The following is a 16,977-nucleotide window of genomic DNA, read 5'->3' on the forward strand; positions in this document are numbered from 1 at the left end:
CTCTCTCTCTCAAATAAATAAATAAAATCTTTAAAAAAAAAAACCTTGTTGGCCTCATGCCTGTCAAGAGACCCATATAATCAGTTATAAGGGTTTTCCACAGGTCCTTTCTGGATAATCCCTCCTTTCTTCTTGGCTTCTGCTGAGATGGTTGATTGCATCCATGAGTCACACACCTAATCTCTTCAGTGAAAGTCTGTCCAGCCACACCATTGGCCCTGTTTCCAGAGCACATTGTTTAGATACACTGAGAATTCCCTAGATCATCAAGTCCTGGTTTCTTTTTTCACAGATCCTTCCTCAATTTATCTCTCTTTTCTCTTCATTTTATTGTAAGCACCAAAGAGAAATCAGGCTGCATCTTCCACACTTTGCTGGGAAATCTCCTTAGCTAAATATCCACTTATAAGTTAAGCCCACCCAACAGCAAAACTCCATTCAGCCAAGTTTCTGCCACTTGATGACAAAGATTGCCTTTCTTCCAGCATCCAATAACATGTTCATCATTTCCTTCTAATGCCTCACCATAAGTATATTTTCTAATGTTCGTATCTCTAGCAGTATTCTATTCATGATGATATATATATTCTCTAAGATGATAGAAGCTTTCTCTACTGTCCTCTTTGCTTCTGAGCACTCACCAGAACTGCTATTTACACTCATATTTCTACCAACAGTCTCTTCAAGGTAACCAACCTTTTGCTGTGAAGCAATTCAAAAATTCTTCCAGCCTCTACCTACTGCCCATTTCCAAAGCCAAATACATTCCAAAACAAATACATTTTTAGGTATTTGATATAGCAGCACCCCATTTCCCAGTACAAAATCTGTATTAATTCCCTAGGGCTGCTGTAACAAAGTACCATAAACTAGGTGACTTAAAACAACAGAAATTTATTCTCTCACAGTTCTGGAGGCTAGAAGTTCAAATCTAGATATTGACAGGATTGGTTCTTCTGGAGACTCTGAGGAGGAATCTGTTCCGTGCCTCTCTCCTAGCTTCTAGTGGTTGCTGGCTATCCTTGCCTTGTACATACATCACTCCAATCTCTGCTTCTACCATTATGTGACATGTATGTCTGTGTGTCTGTGTTTCCACGTGGCCTTCTTAAAAAGACACCAGTCGTTGGATTTAGGGCCCACTCTAATCCAGTATGACCTCATCTTACCTAACTGTATCTGCAAATATGCTATTTCCAAATAAGGTTACATTCTGAGGTTCTGGATGGACATGAATTTTGGGTGGATACTATTCAAGCCAGTATACTGAGTTATCTCCTTATGTCCTACTCACTTTTTAAAAAAAATTTTTTTAAGATTTTTTAAAATTTATTTGACAGAGAGAGCACAAGCAGGGGGAGCAGTAGAGGGAGAGGGGGAAGTAGGCTCCCTGCTGAGCAGGGAGCCCAACATAGGGCTCAATCCCAGGACCCTGGGATCATGACCTGAGCCAAAGGCAGACGCTTAACTGACTGAACCACCCAGGCACCCCTAAAAAAATATTTTTAATAAAGATCATGCCAGAGAGTACTTAACACATACAGTCAGTCGAGTCAAGAAATCAAACGTTGCCGATACTCCAGAAGTCCTTGTATGCTCTTCAGAAATCACATCTCCCTGCCTACCAGATATAACCACTGTCCTGACTTGTGATAATAATTTCTTTGCTTTGGGGCTCCTGGGTGGCTCAGTCGGTTAAGCGGCTGCCTTCGGCTCAGGTCATGATCCCAGGGTCTGGGATCGAGCCCCTCATCGGGCTCCCTGCTCAGCAGAGAGCCTGCTTCTCCCTCTCCCTCTGTCTGCTGCTCTGCCTGCTTGTGCTCTATCTCTCTCTCTGTTAAATAAATAAATAAAAATCTTTAAAAATAATAATAATTTCTTTGCTTTTCTTTATATTTTTACCACCCATACATACATCATTAGACAGTGGTTAGTTCTACTTGTTTTTAGGCATTATATCAAAGAATTGTACTGTATGTATTCTATTGGGTCTTCCTTTTCTACCTACTGTTATATTTGTGACATTCAGCCATATTACAATGTATAGCCATAGTTCATTCACTTTCACTGTAGTATAGTATTCCTTTATATGGACATATTGACATTTATTTATCCATTTTACTGTAGTTGGACATATGGGTTGTTTCCACTTGGGGGAGCTGTAAGTATCAGTCCTGCTACTGTGATCATTTTTGTAAATGTATCCTGGGACACATGTGCAGGAGTTTCTCAGGATATATACCTAGGAGTGGAATTGGAGGGGTGAAGAATTCCAACCTGTTCAACTTTATAGATGTTACCTCTTTTGTGAAGGGATTGTCCCAAGTTAAAAACCCACCAACCATGTGTGAAGAAGGTTCAGGTTGCTCCATATCTTTGTCCACACTGGGTATTGTCGGACTCCAATCTAATGGGTATTTACTTGCATTTCGGTATATTATCTTTTCCCTTTCTTAATAACTAGCATTCATTTATATTACTTCTTATTTGTCTAGGGTCTAGTAAAGTCTTGTTTTCCTCAACCTTCTATTTTGAAAAATTTCGAACATGGAGAAAAATTGAAAGAATAGAACACCCACACCCTTCACGTACATTTACCAACTACTGGCATTTTGCCACATTTGCTATACCTCTGATTTCCTCTACACTAGAATGTGTGTGTGGTTTGTGTATTGCTAAACAATTTCAAAGTAAATTTCAGACATTAAGAAGTTTTACTCTTTTTTTTTAAGATTTTATTTATTTATTTTGACAGAGAGACAGAGAGAGAGGGAACACTAGCAGGGGGAGTGGGAGAGGGAGAAGCAGGCTTCCCGCTGAGCAGAGCCCGATGTGAGGCTCGATCCCAGGACCCTGGGATCATGACTTGAGCCGAAGGCAGACGCTTAACGACTGAGCCACCCAGGTGCCCCAAGAAGTTTTACTCTTAAATACTTCCTTATGTATCTTCTAAGAACATAGACATTCGCCTGTATAATCATAGTATTATGATCACTCTTAAGATATTTAGCATTGTTACACATACTATCTAATACACAGTTTCTAATTAGATTTCTCAATTTTAAATCCAGGATGAGTCAGGGATCACATATTGCATTTAGTTTGCTTTATAACAGTTTTTCTGTGTGTGTGTCTGTCTCTCTGTCTTTCTGTCTTGCAGGCATTGATATTTTTCAGGAATCTAAGTCCAATTTGTTTTGTTTGTTTCATTGTGGTTTTAACTTCCTTCCCTTGATATCTAATGAGGTTGGAAACCCTCTCACACATAATTGACCATTTGGATAACCTCCTTTGTGAAATGGCTATTCAGTTCTCTTGCCCGTTTAGCAAATGTTACCTGAATATCTTTCCATCTGTTTATATCTGTGTCCAGTTGCAGTCTTGGTTCAGAGGTCACTTTAGGCATGTATCGAAGCAGTAGCTCAGCCCCCAAACCCTGGGATATGGCAGATCTCAATGATCACTACTTACCTTCAGTAGTGCTACAGACAAGAGGGAGCTAGTAGGAAAGTGTTGTGGTTATATGTCCTGAATATTCTATCTCCAAATTTCGTCTCTCATCTTACATGCATTTCTTATAAATTTGTACAAGTTCTTTATTATTGTGGATACTTGCTTTTTGTTGGCTATATGTGCTGAAAATGCCTATTCCCATTTTGTGGCTTATCATTTCATTCCCTTTACGGTGTCTTTTGATGAATAAAAGTTCTTCATTTGTATGTAATAAAATCTATTAATTTTTCTTTCTACTTTGTGATTTTTGCGCTTTGATTAATGAATCCTTCCCTACATGAGCTCAGGAAGATACTGTTCTTTATTCTGAAGGCTTTATGTTTTTGCCTTTCCCATTTAAGTCTTTGATCCACCTGGAATTGATTTCTGTATATGGTATAAAGTAGGATTTCAGGTTTTGTTTTGTTTTGTTTTTTACCATATAAATAACCCTCTATCCCAACACTATATTTTGGAAATGTCCCTGCACTGTTGTTGTATTGCTAGCTCTGTCATCTGTCAGGTGTTCACGTATGCGTGGGTGTTTTTATGGGTTCTCTCTTTTGTTCTTTTGGTCTTTTTGGCTATCAGTATATTAGAACCAGTGTGACAGTTTAGCTTTTTAATGTCTTGATACAATAAAAAAACAATTCCTTCCACCTTGTTCTTCTTCAAAAGTGTTTTGTCTACGTTTGATACTTTGCTTTTCCATGGAAATTTTAGAATCAGCTTGTCAAGTTACACACACACACACACACACACATACACACACACACCCTTTCTCTTACATGATTTCGACTGAGATTCCATTGAGTATTTAAATGAATTGAGGACAATTGACATATTTACAGTATGAATCTTCAGCTCTTCAAAGGTGAATATGCTATATCTTCTCATTCATTTAATTATTCTTTAATGTCTTTTAATATATTTTTCCTATTTTCTGTTCTAACATTTTGTGAGACCGAATAGTTTTTTTCTTGATTTTTCAACAACTTCATTGAGGTATGTAATTTATATGTGGTAAAATTCACCTATTGTTAGTGTTCAGTTAGGTGATTTTTAGTAAATTTATTGACTTATGCAATCATCAATACAATCCCATCTTAGGACATTTCCATCACTCTGCAAAATTCCCATGAGCGTATTTGCAGTAGATCACTCCCACGCCTACCCCAAGCTTTCTCTCTCTATAAACTTGTATCTAGGTGTTTCATATAAATGGAATCTTAACAATATGGGATCTTTGGTATTTGGCTTGTTTCAGGTAACGTGTTTGCAAAGTTCGTTCATGTTGTAGCCTGTATCAGCAGTTCATTCCTTTTTATTACTAAATAATTTTCCATTCTATAGATATATACTGCATTTTCTTTATCTTTTTTCACTGCTGATGGCATTTGGGTTGTTTCCAATTTTTGGCTACTGTGAATAATACTACGAACATTCATGTCCAAGTTTTTGAGTAGATATGTTTTCATTTCTCTTGAGTGAGTGGAGTTTCTAGGTCATATGGTAACTCTGTATAACTGTTTGAGGAACTGCCAAACTGTTTTCCAATGTGGTTACATCATTTTACTTTCTCTTCAGTGATGTGTGAGCATTCCTACTTCTTTACATCCTTGCCAATGCTTGTTATTCCCCCTTTTTTTTTTAACAGCCATACTAGTGGGTGTGTACTAATATCTCATTGTGGCTTTAATTTTAATTTCTATAATAACAAATATTCATGAATATTTTTCATGTGTTTCTCAGCCTTTCTTATGTCTTGTTTGATGAAGTGTCTATTCAAGTCTTTTACCCATTTTTTGATGGGGTTGTTTTCTTAGTATTGAGTGGTAAGAGTTCTTTACATATTCTGAATACAAGTATTTTATAAGTTATATGATTTGCAAATATTTTCTTCCAGTCTGTAGCTTGCCTTTTTATTTTCTTAATGGTGTCTTTTGAAGGACAAAAGTTTTTAATTTTAATGAAGTTCCATTTATCGATTTTTTCCTTTTGGTATCATATCTAAGAAACTGTTGCTGAACTCAAGGTCAGAAAGATATTCTCCTGTGTTTTCTTCTAGAATATGTATAGTTTTAGCTCTTACAATTAGATCTGTTATCTGTTTTGAGTTCATTTTTGTGTGAGAGATAAAGATTCTAAGTTCATATTTTTAAATATGCATATCCAACTGTCCCAGCGCTATTTATTGTAAAGACTATTATTTCCCCCATTGAATTGTTTTGGCACCTTTCTGGAAAATCAATTGACGATAAATGTAAGGGTTTATTTCAGGACACTTGTTTTGGTTCCATTGATGTATGCACCTATCCTTATACTCTGAATGTCTTTATCTTTATATAAGTTTTGAAATCAGGTAGTGTAATTCCTCCAACTTCATTCCTGTTTTTCAAAATAGTTTTGGTTATTCTAGGCCCTTTGTATTTCCATGTAAATTTTAGAAGCAGCTTGTCAGTTTTTCTATAAAAAAGCCTGCTGATATTTGGTAAGGATTGTATTGAATCTATAATTCAACTTGGGGAAAACTGCCATTTTAATAATATTGAATATTCTAATCCATGAACATGGAATGTCTCTTCCTTTATTTAGCTCTTCTGTAATTTATTTCAGCAATGTTGTATAGTTTTAAGTTTACAAATACTATATTTTTACTAATTCTTAAATGTTTTTTCATTCTGATGCTCTTGTGAACAAAATTGTTTTATTTCATTTTCTGATTGTTACATACATGTCCATAGAAATACAGTTGATTATTGTATATCTATCTTGCATTCTTGATCTTGTAATTTTTTTATTCTAGTAGCTTTATTGTGGATACCTTGGGATTTTCTACATAGACAGTTATGTTGCCTATGAATAAGGCAGTTTTACTTCTTTCTTTCCAATTTGTATATCTTTTTCTTTTTCTTTTTTTCTTTTTTTTTTTTTTTGTCTCCTTGCACTGTCTAGATCCTTCAGTACAGTGTCAAATAGAAGTGGTGAGAGCAAGCATCCTTGCCTTGTTCCCAGTCTTAGGGGGAAAACATTCAGTTTTTAACGATAAACTATGATCTTAGCTCTAGGTTTTTTGTACATGATCTTTAGCATTATAGTACATTACTTTCCTGTGGGTGCTATAACTAATTATTATAAACTTAGTGGCTTAAAGCAACTGATTTCTTCTCTTACAGTTCTAGAGGTCAGAAGTTGTAAAATCAGTTGTCCATAGGGTTGCCTTCCTTCTAGAGTTCTCTAGGGGAGCCTTTTCCAGTGTCTAGAATCCACCTGTAATTCCTTGGCTCATGGCCCTTTCCTCACATTACAGCAACCTCTACTTCCATTACTACATCTACTACTCTGTCTCTGACCCTTCTGCCTCCATCTTGATTATATTGGACCCACCAGCATAATCCAGGATAATCTCCCTAACTCAAGATCTGTAATTTAATCACATCTGTAGAGTCTCTTTTGCCATGTAACATTTTCATAGATTCCAGGAATTAGGATGTGGACATTTTTGGGGTGTCATTCAGTCTAACAAATGCAGGCTGAAGTTGTTCCCTTCTATTCCTACTTAATTGAAGTTTTTTTTTTTTTAAATCATGAATGGGTGTTGGATTTTGTTTAATGCTTTTGCTACACTCCCCTATAGTGATCATGTGGTTTAATGTTTTAATCTATCAATATGATGTATTATATTCATTGGTTTTTTTTAGATAATAAACCAATCTTTCATTTCTGGGATAAATTCCACTTATATGTGTATCATCATTTCTATATATTGCTGAATTAGGCAGACTTGTTAATATTTTGTTAAGGATTTTTGTGTCTGTTCATGAGGGATATTTGTGTTTTCTTCGTTTGTGATGTCTTTGTTTAGCTTTGGTTTCAGTATAGTATTGACATCATAGAATAAGTTGGAAAAGATTCCCTCCTCTATTTTCTGAGAGTGTTTGTGCATGATTGATATATTATTTCTTTAAATATTTGATAGAATTTACCAATAAAGACATCTGGAATTGGACTTTTCTTTGTGGGTAGACTGTTGATTACTGACTCAACTGATTTACTTATTATAGGTTTATTCAGCTATTCTCTTTATTTTTGAGTCTGCTTGGTAATCTGTATCTTTCTATGAATTTGTCCATTCATCTAAACTTTCTAATTTGTTGGCCTAAAGTTATTTATAGTAATCCCTTATAATCATTTCCATTTCTGTAGTGTCAGTAATGATGCCCCATCTTTAATTCTTGATTTTAGTCATTTTTGTCTTCTCTCTTATTTTTGTGGTTGGTCTAGCTAAGGGTTTGCCATTTTGTTAAACTTTTCAAAGAATCGGCTTTTGGTTTCATTGATTTTTCTCTATTTTTCTGTTTTCTCTTGCACTGATTTATTCCTCAATCTTTATTATTTTCTTCTTTTTCCTTGCTTTGTGTTTAGTTTGCTCTTTTTCTAGTTTCCTTAGTTTGGAAGCTCAGATTATAGGTTTAAAAGCATTCTTCTTTTCTGATATACGTGTTTAAAACTGCAGATTTCTCTCTTAACATTGTTTTAGTTACATCTATAAATTTAGATATGCTGTGTTTTCCTCTTCATTTAGTTGACAATATATTTTAAATTTCCTTTGTGAGTTCTTTGACCTATGAGCTATTTAGAAGTGTATTGTTTAGTTTCTAAATATTTGTGTTTTCTCAGAATTCTTCTAGCAGTGGATCTCTAATGTAATTCCATTGTGGTCAGATAGTTTGTATGATTTCAGACTTTTTAAATTTTTTGAGACAGTCCCCACTTTGGGGCCCTCACTCTAATATCAGCATGATAGATTCCCTCACTTTCTTTAAGTCATATCTCTCAAATGTCACTTTCTCAATGAGACTTACCAAGACCAACATTAAAATTGCAACTACCACTACTACAACCCCCTAGCACTTCCAATCACCCATTACACTGCTATATTTCTTTTCATAGCACTCATAACCTTCTGACATACTGTATAATTCACTGAACTCTATGAAGATAGGGATCTTTGTTTTATTTACTGATATAGCCCAAGAACCTAGAATGTATACATTAGAATATTTATCCACTTGGTCATATATAGCTGAAATTTGTTGACTTTCGTTAGAATATAGTATTTCATTATATAAACTGACTACAATTTTATAATTGATTCTTAGATGGACATTTATATTTTTGCCAGTATCAGGCTACTATAAATAGTACTGATCTAAACATTATTATGATTTTATCCTGGTACACATATGCCTAAGCTTCTCTAGGGTATATATGTAGGAGTGGAACTGATTGGTCATATTACCAGCATATATTCAACATCAGTAGATAATGTTATAGTGATTTGCACTATGGGTGCACAGTCCTACCAGCAATGTATGAGGGTTCCATTTGCTCTACAATTTCACTGACATGTGATATTGGTGTTCTTTTTAATTTTTTTTTTTTAAACACATTAGTTTTTTTTTTTTTAATGTTTTATTTATTTATTCATGAGAGTCAGAGAGAGAGAGAGAGGCAGAGGCAGAGGGAGAAGCAGGCTCCCCGCCTAGCAGGGAGCCCGATGCGGGACTCGATCCCAGGACCCCGGGATCATGACCCGAGCCGAAGGCAGACGCTTAACCATCTGAGCCACCCAGGCGCCCCTTTAATTTTTTGCCAGTATGGCAGTTTTCTATTAATATCCCAACCCTTTCTTAATTAGCATTTCCCTGAATTCTAATATGGTTGAACATTTTTGCATATATTTATTAGCCATGTATATTTGCTCTTTTGTGAGGCATATTTTCAATTGTCTGCCCCTTTTCTTAATGGTTCTTTACCATTTATTTGTGCAGCAAATATCTTTGCCCATTCTATGACTTTTCTATCTCTTTATGATATTTTTAATGAACAGAAGTTTTAAATTGTAATGTAATTGAATTTGTCAATATTTTCCTTAGGTTAATGCTTTTGGGGTCTTAAGAAATCCTTCTATAAATATTCTTATACCTTGCTGGTGGAAATGCAGAATAATACAACTACAGAGTGGAATTTAACAATATTAGGAAAAATTACATACACATTTACCCTTTGTCTCAGCACTGCCACCTCTTGTAATCTGTTTCAAAGACATACTGGAAAAATACAAAATCCTGTATGCACAAGGCTGTTTGTCAAAGTCTTATTCATAAAAGCAAAAAAGACTGGATATAGCACTAATGTGCCTCAGTAGGGGAGTAGTTGAATAAATTAGTACATCCACACAGTAGAGTACTGTGAAGCTATCAAGGGGAAGGGGAAGAGCTCTACACGTTAATATGTTATCTCCAGGATGTATTGTTAAGTGTAAAAATGTAAGTTGTAGAACAGTGTTTATAGTAAGTTACCTTTTATATAGAAAAGGGGTGTAAATAATGAGTTATATAGATACACACATATATGTGTTGTGTATGCACACCTATCTGCTTATATTTTCAAAAAAGAAATAATGGAACCATAATGTCAAAACCTAATAAAAATTATACTTATGGAAAAGGAAAGGAATGGAATAAGGGGACAGAGATGGAGGTGAGACTTCTGTGAAGGTACTGTATAACACAGTTTTCACTTTAGACTCATATAAATGTTCTGCATAATATAAAAAATAATAAAAAAGGAAAATAATCAATTCCTAAAATTCATAAGTAATCTGAAGCACATGAGCCTAACTATAAATAAAGTTGGTAACATAACCATACAGAAAAAAAACAATTATGTAAAGTGACTTTAGAACAACATTTGTACATTCCTAATGGGATATATTTTAAGGACAAAAATAACTGCAAAGACATATAAAACTGTATTCAGTAGTTTTATCATTAATAGTTACATTAGTATTGTTACTGACATTTTAAAATTCTATAAATATGTTATAGGAAAAAGCTAATAAATAATTTTGTTAATATCATCGAGCCAATATTTTAAGCATATGTGAAAAGAGATATAAGTCTAAAATCAAGGAGTTTGAGTAAAAAACTTGTAATCTTAAATTTAAAGTGGAAATACCAGTATGAACTCATGATTTATTTTTCTTTTAAAAGAATTTCCTAGCTTTGTCCACTGAAAAGGCCTAGAAGCAACAACAACTCAACAGCTATGAACACACCTAGCAACACATTGTGGTTTCTAAATACTATTTCCCATTAAAAGGAGCCAGGGGTCCTTGGAGAGATAATCAGGTTTGAGTCAGGAAATATTCAAAATGAACTTGTGACATCTTGCTGTGCCAAAAAACTGGAAAGCAACACAGGAGCCAATTTGAAGGGATTTACTGGTCCCAAGTAGGATAATTTGTCCACTAAAAAGAATAAATATTACATTTAATTGAAACACATCAAACATATGAAAATGATCTCACAATTATACTAAAAATAATCATTGGTCACCACTGGAAATTTCTAAGGTACCAACTCATTACTCTCATAGTTGGTAAATACTGGGAAAAAATCAAGCATTTCTCCTGCCTTTCCTGTATGAACTATATATGGGAAACCAAATAGTTGACGGTAAGTTCATTATAGAATTCCAGATAATAAATACAAAAGAAATAATAGGATTAATAAATTCAAAATAAATAATATAATTAGAGGAGCTCCATTTTGCAACTTCTTAATAAATTAACGGATCTAGGCAATGGTCATCAATGGATGCAAAACCCATTAGGTGAATGGGAAAACTTTATAATGGAGGGATCAGACTAACACCACCTGAATCTGCTGATCAACTTTAACGTCATTAAAGTGGGACCACCAAACATTATGTGTCTTATGACATGATGTAATAGGAAGTACACATCTATCTATGTATGATTGTTGCCTAAAATATTGAACCTGAATCTAATCAAACCTCTAGATCAGCACTATCGTAATGCAACTTTCCACAATGATGTAAATGGTTTCTATGTATTCTGCCCATTATGGTATCCACTAGCCACATATGGCTGTTGAGCATTTGAAATGTGACTAGTTTAATTGGGGAACTGACATCTAAAGCATTAATTTAAGTAGATGTGTGTGGCCAGTGACTATTATATTAGATAGCATAGCTCTAATTTTAACTGCCAGTTTGTAAGAGATAGAGGGGATTGAAGAACAAGTTAAACAATAACATGAGGAATAATCAGTCAAATTTCATTTGTTCTCTGAACGAATGATGTGGTTCCTCTAATAATTCAATGGGATGGAGAAAAAAATGAGTTGGAGGGGTGGAAAAGAAGGGGCACTGTTTTAAAATCGAAGAGACTTAAAAGATACAACAGCCAAAGCCTGGTTTAGATTCTGCATTGAACAGCCAAGTGTAAAAAGATATCTCTGAGATAATCAGAGCCATTTGAATATGAACTCCGTAGTAGATGATACTAAAAGGATTATTATTAATTTTGTCAAGTGGGATAATGCCATACTAGTTACATTTTTTAATGTCTTTATCAGTTAGGTGCATGTACTTGCATGATTCTGAGAGTGAGTACCTCCTTAAATTTTGCACCTGAGGTGCCTCACTTGCTTCACCATAGTTCCAGCCTTGCTTGAGATGCACTACATTAAAATAGCTGTATACTATTGTCATTTGTCAAACTTGCCCCAGCAGAGTTTCTGTATCTGAGATCCAAGATTTAATTTTTATTTATTTGTCAAAGGTTGTGTTGGTAGGCTTTGTAGAACTTCCCTATCTCTTTGTCTTGATCTAGATGAACCCCAAAAGAAGAACAAAGGTGATCCCATGAACAACCTGGAAAGTTTTTACCAAGAGATGATAATGAAAAAACGTCTTGAAGAGTTCCAACTTATGAGAGGTGAACCCTTTGCTTCCCACTCACTGGTCTCAGCTACATCAGTGGGAGATAGTGGCACAGCTGAGAACCCGTCATTACTCCAGGACAAGGGAAAACAGGCAGCACAGGGTAAAGGTCCCAGTCTCCATGTGGCAAAAGTTATTGATAATTCACCTGAGCAGTGTTGGACTGGGCCTAAGAAGCTGACGCAGCCAATAGAATTTGTCCCAGAAGATGAGATCCAGAGAAATCGTTTGTCAGAGGAAGAGATCCGAAAAATTCCTATGTTTTCTTCATATAATCCAGGGGAGCCAAACAAGGTATAGGCCAAACCAAGAAAAAAAAACATGGGTTGTTTTCCTTTTTCTTTACCTCTACCTAAATTAATACTTTTAAATTAGCTTTGATTATACCAAAGAATCGTGACATAGGCACTGTGATTGTGTTTTTCCTTGACTTTGACTATTAATTCTCTGCGTACTATATAAGTAGCATATTTCCTATGATGTTCTTTGTGGTTTCCTAAGGTCCTAAGCTACCCTTAGAATTTTAAAGAAATCTTGATGAGACTCTAGTCCATATCTACTAGAGGTCCTGAATTGAAGGAAAAGTAACCTCCAGTTTCCTAGGCTAGTAATAAATCAAGTAATATTTGTAAGACCACCCTATCAGGTAGCCATAGTGCCTCTGCAATTAGTCAATAAATAATTGGCCACCTGGTTGTGAGTAGGGTTTACTGTTATTACATGAGTTTTTTTCTTTAGAATGCTCCACCTGGCTTTCATACGACATGACTTTAAATTGCTGATACTAAGCAGCAAAGTGAAAGTGTCTAAGTCTTGAGAAATTGACAAATATATAAGTAGAGTGGTAAACAATCCTTGTTTTATTGAGCACATCATTATTTCACATTATTGGTATATTTTACATCCAGAATGGAAAACTTTATTGTCATGTCACTCAAAGAGGCAACACAAGCCCCTGGAGCATATACTTGGTTGTGTTTAATTTAAAAAACAAAACAAAATAATGTTAGCTTCTGGCTATCCCTGAATTTTAAAAAAATGCATTGTAGATGAGGGATATTAAAGCAGTTTCCTTTGAGTGATTGCAATTCTAATATATTCTTGCTGTTAGTTCAAGGGCAGCTTAATTAGGAAAATAATAGAGCCTTATAGATACACCTGAAGACTTCCATGTATCCCTCACCAATCCCATTTCCCTATCTCCTCTCCAGAGGTAACTACTATCCTGAATTTGCTACTTATCATTCTGATGCATGCTTTTATATTTTTACTACATATTTATATATTAATAAACAACATGTAGTTTTACATATTTTAAAACTATTTAGATGATATCATACTCTATATATCCTTCTACAACTTGCTTTTTTGACTCGATATACATAATGTTTTTGAAGCTTATTTTAATAATATAAGGAACTATGTAGTATTCCATTGTAGAAATATGCTATAATTTATCCATTCTCCTGAAGATATTTTCTTTTTATTTTTGCTATTACAGACAATTCTGCAACAAGCATTGTACATATCTCCTGCTGTATATGTACAAGAGTTTCTCTAGGACAGTTATCAAAACTTTAGGTTGGAATTAGTAGGTCACAACAAGCAGTTTGTTTTAATGAAACAAAATGGAATAGAATAGAAAATATTCTAAGCAGTGATTACTGTTTCTGGAAAGAGCTTTTGGTTTGGTTTTGTGTGTGTGTGTGTGTGATTATGTATGTGGGCCAGAATGTAAAATGCATTTCTTCCTATAGATTTCAGTCAAAAATGTTGGAAAAATATTGTCCTATTGCAGTGATTCTCAAATGTTAGTATGCATCAGAATCACCTGGAAGTCTTGTTAAAAACAGATTGCTGGCCTCCACCTTCAGAATTTCTTATTCAGTAGACGTGGAGTAGGGCCTGAGAATTTGCATTTCCAATAAGTTCTCATGAGATGCTGATGCTGCTGGTCTAAGAGTGACATTTTAAGAATTACTGTTCTAGATTACATTCCTAGGAGTGGAATTACTGTGATATAGGGTATGTATATATTCAACTCCATGAGCAGGGTTTCAGAAATTTCTTTCAATCCTTGCCAAGACTCTTTAGTATTGGACTTATTATTTTTGCCAGTATAAAATGTTTAAAGGTATCTCATTGATTTAATTTGCATGTTTCTGATTTGCAGTGAAGTTATGCTTGTAATCATACATTTGTTAGCCTTTCAGTAATCTTGTGTGTTTTGCCTGTTCCATTTCTTTGCCCATTATTTGATTGTTTAGTTTGTCATATTATTTACAGAAAAAAAAAATTTAAATAGGCTCCACGCATCGGCATGGAGCCCAACATGGGCTTGAACTAAGGACCCTGAGATCAAGACCTGAGCTGATATAAAGAGTCAGATGCTTAACCGACTGAGCCACCCAGGTGCCCCAAGAAATTATTTTTAAATTCTGGATATAAACACGTGTTGCTTATTTAGCAAATATATTTGTCCAGTGCATGGCTTATCTTTTAAACATTATTTCTGACGTCTTTTGTTAAGCAGAAGTCTTTCATTTTTTTCATTTTTAAATTTTTTTATTTTATTATGTTATGTTAATCACCATACATTACATCATTAGTTTTTGATGTAGTGTTCCATGATTCATTGTTTGCATATAACACCCAGTGTTCCATGCAGTACGTGCCCCTTTCATTTTAATGTAATCAAGCCATCAGTATTTTATTTGATGGTTTGTGCTTTTTGAGTCATTTTAAGGAAATCTTTCCCTACAAACCAATAAGAAGTATACAAACAACCCAATAAAAATGACCAGAAGATGTGAACAGACAATTCACAGGGCAGAAAACATGAAGAGCCAATTAACTATGAAGCCTTATTAGTGATCAAAGAAATGCTAAATAGAACTACAGTGAAAAACTATTTAATACCCAGGAAGTTGGCATACCTTTAAAGGCCTGACACTGCCAAGTATTGGTGAACATACAGAGTAGTAAGAATTCTAATGTGCTGCTGGGTGAATATAAATGAAGACAGTCACTTTTATGAACATTGTGGCAATTCCTAGTAAAATAGAAGATGCTCATACACTAAAAGTCAACAGTCCCACTCCTAGGCATCTATCCTAGAGGAACTCTTACACATGAACATTAGGAGATTATAAAGATACTCACTGTAGCATTGTTTATAAACAACACACTTGTTCATTAGCAGGAGAATGGATAAAGCATGGTATATTCATAAAACAGAACACTGTACAGTATAGAAAATGAATAAAATAGAACTACAGGTATCAACATGCATGAAACTCACAAACAATATTGAATGAAAAAAGCTACTTGTTTTCAGCTCCAATATTTAAAGTGCCTGGAAGTTGTCACTCTTGTCTTATAACAAGAAAAACAGCTGAACAAAGGAAACAGCAATGACTTTTCTTGGACCCATCAGAGAACTGAAGTCACAGAGTAAACTGCAACCCCAAAATCTGGAGAGACAGGCGATTACAGAGAATCACAGCCCAGATCTGCTTATCAGGAACAATAAACACTGGAGCCATGAACTGGTAGGGACAAGTGGTAACCTTGACAAATTTCTGGAAGCAGAATGTAGATTGTTTGACAAACTCTAGGGGCCTCAGTCTATGAGGGCCCTCACATTTGCATTACTTTTAATTCCACTAGGTTCTCAAGGGGAAGGGCCAAGAAACAATCTCCTGTTCCTGGCATGGAGAAGGGAAAAGTAATCATTTTGAAATATATACAGAGCGTCTACCTAACAAAGGGACACCCAGCAAGTGAAACAACTTTACCAAATCCTTCTCCAGCTTGCTAGAAGGGAAATTATCCAACTCCAGATGACTCTAGCCTTCCTATCTCATCTAAGAGAGAAAGAGATAAAATAAGAAAGCTGTGAAACACTTGTGAAGGTTATAGGCTGAGGACACAGGCACACTAAAACACTTGAGACTTAATTATGAGATTACAGAATGTTTCCCTTGCCCCACACTTTCCCACCACATCAATAGGGCTTTGATACAATAACTATGGATTACAGCTGGAAGACTTGCAAGGCTCAGACTCTATTTATGGAGTTTTTAGGGAAGCCTAAAAAAACAGGGGAGAAAAAACAAGGACATTAGAAGAAATTGAAACCTCTGACACCTACAGCTAGAGTAAACACTAAACACAGTCAACTCCTGGCCAGATTAACATAAAACCTTATACTAATGCCCTGTTTACCTTAGTTCCTCTTAACTTATACATCATGTCCAGCTTTCAAAAAAAAAAAAAAAATCACAAGGCATGCTAAAAGAAAAACCACACTCTGAAGAGACAAAGGAAGCATCAGAACCAAACTCAAGCTCTATAGGTTTTGGAATTACCAGCTATATGGAATTTAAAATAATTATGATTAATATGCTAAAGAATCTATTAGAGAAAATATACAATATGCAAGAACAGATGGGTAATGTAAGCAGATAGATAGAAACTCAGAATCAGAAGGAGATTCAAGAAATCAGAAACACTAAAAAGAAATGCTTTTGATACACTCATCAGTAAACTGGGAGTGGCCAAGGAAAGAATCAGTATGCTTGAAGGCATGTCAATAAAAACTTCCCAAACTGAAATGTAAAGAGAAAAATGACTGTAAAAGAATGGAAAATAATATCCAAGAACTATGAG

The 16,977-nt window shown here is 35.0% G+C and overlaps 1 protein-coding gene across 5 annotated transcripts in view; it reads left to right on the top strand.

The window, feature by feature from the left end:
• The window catches only part of RBM41 (RNA binding motif protein 41), a 58,182-nt gene that overhangs the window by 21,058 nt on the left and 20,147 nt on the right, over positions 1-16,977 (top strand). For all 5 annotated transcript variants that reach the window (XM_031040069.2, XM_081808472.1, XM_031040070.2 and 2 more), the window contains one exon: positions 12,197-12,600. In XM_031040069.2, the coding sequence (XP_030895929.1) occupies positions 12,197-12,600 (404 nt within the window). The remainder of the gene's footprint in view (positions 1-12,196; positions 12,601-16,977) is intronic.

This window comes from Leptonychotes weddellii, chromosome X (assembly GCF_054177405.1).
Source record: "Leptonychotes weddellii isolate Sample4059 chromosome X, ASM5417740v2, whole genome shotgun sequence".
Lineage (NCBI taxonomy): Eukaryota > Metazoa > Chordata > Mammalia > Carnivora > Phocidae > Leptonychotes > Leptonychotes weddellii.